Source organism: Balaenoptera musculus, chromosome 12 (genome assembly GCF_009873245.2).
Source record: "Balaenoptera musculus isolate JJ_BM4_2016_0621 chromosome 12, mBalMus1.pri.v3, whole genome shotgun sequence".
Taxonomy (NCBI): domain Eukaryota; kingdom Metazoa; phylum Chordata; class Mammalia; order Artiodactyla; family Balaenopteridae; genus Balaenoptera; species Balaenoptera musculus.
In genome coordinates this window covers 8,217,085-8,225,447 of record NC_045796.1, presented here as the reverse complement: position 1 = coordinate 8,225,447, position 8,363 = coordinate 8,217,085, and the positions used below count along the sequence as shown (strand labels likewise).

At 41.7% G+C, this 8,363-nt stretch overlaps 1 protein-coding gene across 2 annotated transcripts; it reads left to right on the top strand.

Moving 5' to 3' along the window:
• Positions 1–99: 99 nt before the first annotated feature.
• On the top strand, positions 100–6,927 carry MRPL18 (mitochondrial ribosomal protein L18). 2 transcript variants are annotated; one of them, XM_036871246.1, is made up of 4 exons: positions 100–285; positions 588–774; positions 5,802–5,884; positions 6,552–6,927. In XM_036871246.1, exons 1-4 carry the CDS (start codon positions 234–236, stop codon positions 6,617–6,619), a joined length of 390 nt encoding a protein of 129 aa, XP_036727141.1. In that variant the 5' UTR covers positions 100–233; the 3' UTR covers positions 6,620–6,927. The 2 variants fall into 2 exon arrangements, with proteins under 2 accessions (XP_036727141.1, XP_036727140.1); XM_036871245.1 differs by having other exon boundaries at positions 123–285; positions 5,802–6,033.
• Positions 6,928–8,363: the final 1,436 nt, after the last annotated feature.

Sequence of the window (8,363 nt, the reverse complement as noted above, 5' to 3'; positions counted from 1 at the left end):
CGCCTGCGTGCGCCCCAGCGTAAGCGCTGATTGGAGGAGCGGAGATGACGGATTGCCCTGTCCGCCACTCAGCGGCAGGGGGCTTGTTAGCGCGGGTTCGAGGCGTCGATGACCTTACGTTCTCCTAAGGCCTTTCCCTAAGTTAATATGGCTGCGGCCGGCGAGCCGCTGGGACGCCGGTGAGGAAAGGAGGCAAAGTCTTTCCGAGGTTTTGGCTACGATTCCCCTCAGCAATGGCGCTTCGGTCGGGGTTCTGGGAGCTGTTGTCGGTTTGCAAGAACCCCGGTAATTCATCTTCCCACGTCTCTGATTACTCCCCAGGGTCAGCACAACGTGCACATGCAGGTCGTCTTTTGCATTCAACATATACCATCGAAAAGTAAACGAGCTAACAGCATCGTGATGACACTAGTAGAAAATTAAGAACCAGGGTCTGTGATGACTACACCCCGTGACCGAACATACGTTTTGTCCCCCTTCCAGGGCGCGAAGACTGAGGGGGAGAGGATGGGGACAAGTTAGATCACATTTTTGTTTTGTCCGTTTCGTCATTTTTGAAAGATCCGTATGGTTGTTTACGTTCTTAGGGTGTCGGGTGGCAGCGCTGTCGACCAGTTCCAAGCCAGCGGTGAAGCCTGAAGCGGACCCCAAAGGAAATGAAGCTGTTGCCCCGGAGTTCACCAACCGGAACCCCCGGAATCTGGAGCTCTTAGCTGTAGCCAGAAAAGAGCGGGGCTGGGGGACAGTGTGGCCCTCCCGCGAGTTCTGGCACAGGTAATTAACTCTGCTAGGTATTGACCACAGAGCATGCACGGTGCCCTGCAAATTGTTTTCATCAGTTCATTTAAGGAACGTGCCAGGTAACTGCCGGCGACTCTCCTCTCAGGAAGCTGACTCGCGCTGGGTCTAGAAGGGGTTAGTAGAGGGGGGCGGCAAACAATAAATACGTAGGTGTCATGGAGGACACTGAAAGAGGATAAAGTTAGAATGGGGGACTGGTTGACTAAGACCCCTCGGAAAGTAGGAAGAAGCCAAACTATCTTCGAAGAAGAGCGTTCCCAGCAAAGGAAACAGCTAGGGTGGGAATGAGCTTGACGCATTTGGGGAACTGAAAGGCCTGTGTACCTGGAGCTCAGAGGGCCAAGAGGTAAATGGAGAGATAGGTAGGAGACACATCATTAGCTTTGTAAATCAAGTAAGCGCTTTAGACTTTATTCTCACTGCAGTGGGAAACTATGAGGGGATTTAAAATTTGAGCCCGAATGGAAGATCATTCTGGTTCCTTTGAGGAGAACAAATTTTTAAGGGGGCAGTGGTAGAGGCAGGAAGAACATTTAGGAGTCTATTCTTTGTTATAAAGATGGCTAGTTATTGAATGCTTTCTCTTTGCCAGGAACTGTGCTAGGTGCTTTATATGCATTTTCTCATTTAATCCTTAAAAGTACTTTTTGAAGCAGGTGCAGTAATTACCCCCGTTTTACAGGAGCAGGGGAATTGAGGCTTAGGGAGACAGGAGGGGGTCAAAGAAAGGGGGCAGGCAGTTCATCGTCGAAATAATCTGAATTTTGAATCCTGAATTTTTTTTGAAATACCCAAACTATCACTTTTACTTAATATTTGGATTATTTAAATAATTGGAGATCTGTTTCCCCCCTTTTTTCCCTATCTCTCCATTCACAGTATTATCAGTATAAAATTGGAAGTGACCTTGGAGATAATGAGTCCTACCCCTTTGTTGCACTAATGGTTTAAGACAAGGATCAGCAAACTATGGCTCCCGGGCCAAAGTTGGCTTGCAGGCTAAATACTGTTACATTTTTTTTAAAAGATTTTTAAAAATGCAAAGAATATCTTGCAATGTGAAAATTGTGTAAAGTTCAAAGTTCATTATCCACAAAGAAAGTTTTATGGACAGCCAGCCACCACTCATTCTTACCTGGCTGTTCTGGTATTACCGTGGCTGAGTTGAGCAGTTGACCCATGTTGTTACCTGAAAACTAGGTTCGCCTCTTGGTGGATGTCAAGCCAGAAGACACAAGCAAGCCAAAGATCAGGAGAAGGAAGGATTTATTACTTGCAGCAAGTAAGGAGAACCCCGGGGATCTTCCCCAAAGCAGGGTCACCAGGAACAGCAAAACTGGGGGAGCTTTAAGCTAAGGGTACAAGCATATTCCTGAAGGGGCTTGAGCAGAGGAGAATTCAGCATGGAATTGGGGCCAGGGTCCACAGAGTCCTAGCGTTAGTTGATTGAAGTCACAGGGGTCAACATAGTCATTTCCATCCTCCACCTGAGGATGGAGAAACTTAAAGACAGTATCAGATTGTTATATATTTCCCTTGAGGAGGAACTAGGACTCTGTTTTACCGCTGAACTCTTGTTTCTTGACTGCTTTTCCTTTGTCCCTGCATTCCCTTACTTCCCTTAAGATCATTAATTACCGAGACCTGTTCAAGAGCAGGCGTTGTGGCCAAGCTTAGATCACAAAATGGCTTAGGCCAAAAATGGCTTCTCTTATGTGAAGAAAGCCACGCCTAGTTCTCTTTTTCCAGGGACCCACGACCCTCTCTGCTTACAATATGGCTTACAAACCATAAAATATTTACTATCTGATCCCTTACAGAGAAAGTGTGTTGATCCCTGGATTAAGAGATTGTGATTTTTACTAGGGCTACCAGCGAAACTAGGAGTAGAACCCACATTTCTAAATCTAGTGCTTTTTATGCTATTTCACACTAAGAATCTTAGTATAATGTTTGATTTCAGTGTTTTCTTTATCATGAACTTAATTTCTAAATGTGTAATGTATACAGATGTTGTAAAATCCAAAAGGGACTATAGTTTCTGTGTATCCTTCTAGAGCCAGTCTTTGCAGATAAGTATGAACTTGTATTTTTTCATTATATATCTTACCACATCATATACATTGTTCTGCATTTCCCCACCCACCTCCTTCACCACCACCCCCCAACACACACACACACACACACACACAGACACACACACACACTTAAAAATACATCTTGGAAATATTTTGTGTTGGTTGGGAACATTGGCTCTGGAGCCAGACCCCTGGACTTAAATCCTACCTAGCTTCATTACTTACCATTCATTAGTTGTAACCTTGCTAAGTTACTTAACCTTTCTGTGTCAGTTTCTGCAGCCCAAAAAAGAAAAAAAAAAAGAAAGAAAGAAAGAATAATGGGATTAGTTTGAGACATGAGCTATACCTGTAAACAATTAGGACTCCCTGGCACAGTAAGTGTTCAATAAATGTTAGCAGCAGCAGGGTCATAAATTGCTACTTTGTTCTTAATTATGTGAAATAACTGTTTGAAGTAACTGTGTAAAATAGCGTCGCCTTACGTTTAGGTCTTTAATCCATTTTGAGTTTGTTTGTGTGTACTGTGTTAGGAAGTGTTCTAATTTCATTCTTTTACATGTAGCTGTCCAGTTTTCCCAACACCACGTATTGAAGAGGCTGTCTTTTCTCCATTGTATATTCTTTCCTCCTTTATCAAAGATAAGGTGACCATATGTGCGTGAACACTATGACATAAATCACAGTAAGATCCTTTTTGACCCATCTCCTAGAGAAATGGAAATAAAACCAAAAATAAACAAATGGGACCTAATGAAACTTAAAAGCTTTTGCACAGCAAAGGAAACCGTAAACAAGAAGAAAAGACAGCCCTCACAATGGGAGAAAATATTTGCAAACGAAGCAACTGACAAAGGAGTAATTTCCAAAATATACAAACAGCTCGTGCAGCTCAATATCAAAAAAAACAAGCCAATCTAAAAATGGGCAGAAGACCTAAATAGACATTTCTCCAAAGAAGATATACAGATTGCTAACAAACACATGAAAGGATGCTCAACATCACTAATCATTAGAGAAATGCAAATCAAAACTACGATGAGGTATCACCTGACACTGGTCAGAATGGCCATCATCAAAAAGTCTACAAACGATAAATGCTGGAGAGGGTGTGGAGAAAAGGGAACTCTCTTGCACTGTTCGTGGGAATGTAAATTGATACAGCCACTATGGAGAACAGGATGGAGGTTCCTTAAAAAACTAAAAATAGAACTACCATATGACCCAGCAATCCCACTACTGAGCATATACCTGAGTAAACCATAATTCAAAAAGAGTCATGTACCACAGTGTTCATTGCAGCACTATTTACAATACCCAGGACATGGAAGCAACCTAAGTGTCCATCGACAGATGAATGGATAAAGAAGATGGGGCACATATATACAACGGAATATTACTCAGCCATAAAAAGAAATGAAATTGAGTTATTTGTAGTGAGGTGGATGGACCTAGAGTCTGTCATACAGAGTGAAGTAAGTCAGAAAGAGAAAAAAAAATATCATATGCTAACACATATATATGGAATCTAAAAAAAAAAAAAGAAGGTTCTGATGAACCTAGGGTCAGGACAGGAATAAAGATGCAGACATAGAGAATGGACTTGAGGACATGGGGAGGGGGAAAGGTAAGCTGGGACGAAGTGAGAGAGTGGCATGGACATATATACACTACCAAATGTGAAATAGATAGCTAGTGGGAAGCAGCTGCATAGCACAGGGAGATCAGCTCAGTGCTTTGTGACCACCTAGAGGGGTGGGATAGGGAGGGTGGGAGGGAGACGCAAGAGGGAGGGGATATGGGGATATATGTATACATATAGCTGATTCACTTTGTTATACAGCAGAAACTGACACAACATTGCAAAGCAATCATACTCCGATAAAGATAATAAAAATAAAATACCGTTGCATGGCTGTTTTAATTAACTGACTCCCTATTGATGATTATCTTTTATGATTTCAAACAGTGTTGAAATGAATTGTCTTGTCCATGCAATTTAGCAGTGAGATTGGGCATATTTTCATGGGTTTAAGAGTCATTAATATTTTTCTTTTCTGTGAACAGTCTGTCCACATCCTCTGCCTATTAAGTTACTGGTCATTTTCTTATTGATTATAGGAAGCTTTTTATATACTATGGAAATTAGAACAATATAGGATTTAAAAATATTTTTTGTTTCATTGCTTGCCTTTTGACTTCACTTTACTGTTTTGTTTTTTTGTTTTTCTTAGCATGCAGAAAACTTTGTTAATTTTTTTTTTAAACAAAAGCCATATGATGTAGTTTGAGGTCATGTTAAATAGCTTGATATAGTTAAGTAGGTTTATCTTACTTTGACAGTACTTAAAACTTCTCCCATGTTTTCTTCTAGTACACTTATGATTTCTGTTTTTATATTTAAATCATTAGCTAGAAAATAAAAGCATATAGTAAGGGGACTTCCCAGGGGGGTTCAGTGGTTAAGACTCCACACTCCCAATGCAGGGGGCACGGGTTCGATCCCTGGTCAGGGAACTAAGATCCCGCATGCCGCATGGCGTGGCCAAAAAATAAAGTATTTCCTTCCTTTAAAAAAAAAAAAAATAGCATGTAGTAAGTATATTTTTATCCAGTGCAAGGTCAGCAACTTAGCTTTGCCTCTTCAAATCCTTTTTTGAAGTAGATGCTGTGTAAATCTCAGCAGTCAGAAATACCAAATTTCTCCTGGATATTTGAGGCTAAGTAGAAATGTTTGGTTTATTGCTGATGATATTCTCATAAGAGCAAGGGAAAAACACCTTTCCCAAGCAAAAGCCAGGTTAAGTATGCTGAAGTAAATGAACTAGACATTACATTCTTGAGAAATATTTTGGCATTTATTCACCTGAAATCATTTATCTTTAGAATTCTTTTATGATTTTATTCTCTCACCTCGTTTAGGTTGCGAGTTATAAGGAGTCAGCATCACATAGACGCGCTTGTTGAGCATCGCAATGGCCAGGCTGTGGTTTCGGCATCCACTCGTGAATGGGCCATTAAAAAGCACCTTTATAGCACCAGAAATGTGGTGGCTTGTGAGAGTGTAGGACGAGTGCTGGCAGAGCGGTGCTTGGAAGCAGGAATCAACTTCATGGTCTACCAGCCAACTCCTTGGGAGGCAGCCTCAGACTCGGTATTTTTGTTTTCATGTACTTAGTTAAAAGGTATTGTGTTAATTCTTGACACTAGATACTTACATAATAATAGTTCCATTTATTAAGTACTTTCCAAGTGTCAGACGCTGAGGTGAGTATCCTGATGTGCATTACCTCACAGCAGCCTATAGCGTGTCAGGACTCATGTTCTGTAGGTCAGCTGAGGCTGGCTGGCCCAGTCCGTGTGGCACGGGGCAGGGTTCAAACCCACGTGACCGATTCCATAGCCATAATGTTGACCACTCTGCTTTCCTATTCATACAGTAACATCTTGTCTATAGAATATTTTAAAATGCTGCTAATCCTTGACATCTCTACATCCTCTTTTTTCTTATCTGTGTCATTATTAAGGTCACTTTCTGAAAAACCAGTGTAGGCTGGGAAGTTAGCAAGGATCAGATCAGTTGTTTATTTCTCTTTCTCTTGGGAAGTGAACTATTGTCAGCTTGTGGTGTTGACTTAATCTTTTCTGTTTTTTCCTGATCTTCAAAACCAGATGAAACGACTGCAGAGTGCCATGACAGAAGGTGGTGTGGTGCTGCAGGAGCCTCGGAGAATCTATGAATGAAGCAGAAGCGTTGTTTGATACTTGTAAATGTAAAGCTGTCAGCTATTCATTCATCAGAAGAGAGCCTCTAGAAGAACCGCCAGCTTGGACGTCTTGTACAATAACCTAACAGCGGAATGTTATTAGTAGTTAAGGTTGTCATCTTCTCCCCTTCTGTGTGTTTGTTTTAAATCCAGGGCTAAATTTTTCTCTCTCGGACGTGAGAAGTATCTGAGAAGAGCTTTTGCCAATTATAATTAACTTTTGAGGAACAAATTAAATGTTGTTTATAAGTTAAAGAATAAAGGTATATTGTGAACTCTTATTTTCTGGTTATGACATTTTCTCTGCCTTTGAGCTCACTGTGACATGGGTACACATAGGTTTATGCACTTGTCACCGTGGCTGGGTCACAGTGGGTTGCCGCTCAGGGTGTGGAGGTGTTTTTTTAATAGGAGATGTCAATATCAGTCATTTTATTATAAACAGTCATGTGAAGATAAAAGGGGCAAATCCTAACCTCAGTTGGGATCCTGGATCCTAACAGAACCAGCTTTGAAAGAAGAAAGGAATGCAATGAGGAAAGGAAATGGACAGGGTTAGTGTATGCTAAGTTTGCCGTCAAGTGAAAATTTGTTAGGTAGGATTGGAAGCTTGAAGTGCATTGAGGTTAATTTAAAATTGAAGTGGGGTAGATGGGAATCATGGCGGGTCTCTTAAATGAGTGACTAAATCAAAGTAAGGTGTTAGCTGATTTTGGCTATTTAAGACAAATGCGAAGAGGAAGAACCAGTAAGCAGTTAAAGTGGCTTCTAGAGCATTTCCCCCCTACAATTGAAATGTGTACTCCCAATTGTATATTTATACAGAAGTGAAATAACATCGCTATTGTTAATCTGAGTATTCAGTGTATTATTTTAACAAGAAATATGTATGCACCAACACTTTTTAAAAGTTTGATTCATTCTGAGAGGCCTTCAGAGTGCAATGGCTTAGTAGTCCCCTTTTGATCAACAGATACCCCAGTGGAGACATTTACAAGTATATAGTATAAGTATAATATTTTCTTCCCTCATCTTAAAGATTGGAGCATCTCACTTTGAAGACCACAGTTCTAGAAGGCTGTTCAGACAAGTCTAGAATTCAGGGGAGGATGCAAAGAGGACCACGGACTGGAGTAGTGTGGCTTTGGAAATTGACAGTGACCAAAATAGGGTTCACCTGTAAGGGACGACATAGGTAGGGATTTGTTCTGCAAGGCGTATGATGTAGATCATCTCTGTACCAAGAACTCCTTCAGTTTGATGGGCAATTTTTGAGGCTTCGTGTGGCAAGTTTGATGCAAGGTATTACAAAGGCAGCAATGATGCAAAATAGAGAGGGAGAAGGCGGGGTGTTGGGGAGGAGATGGAATAGACCGATGTTGGCGGCGATGGCCAAGTTGGGAGGAAGTGCGAATTTGGAAAACCGACAAGATGCGGTCCCTCTATCCCCGCACCGTAGCTGCAGTACCTGATCTACTGCAATTCCTTCAGGTGCTGTTTACTGGTCCGTTCCTACTGTTTCAGGCTCTTCTTTTTCCTACCATTCCTCTTCACATTCTACCTAAATGCTATTCTCCCCTTGCAGGGATTGAGAAGAAATTGCTGCGGAGCAAGGTAAATGGCCTTTGAGCGCTAGGGCGGAGTCTTAACTAAGCTTCCCTTCACCCTAGGGGGCCAAGTGTAAGATCAAACGCCCGTGGGGGGGGAGGTGGCCGGC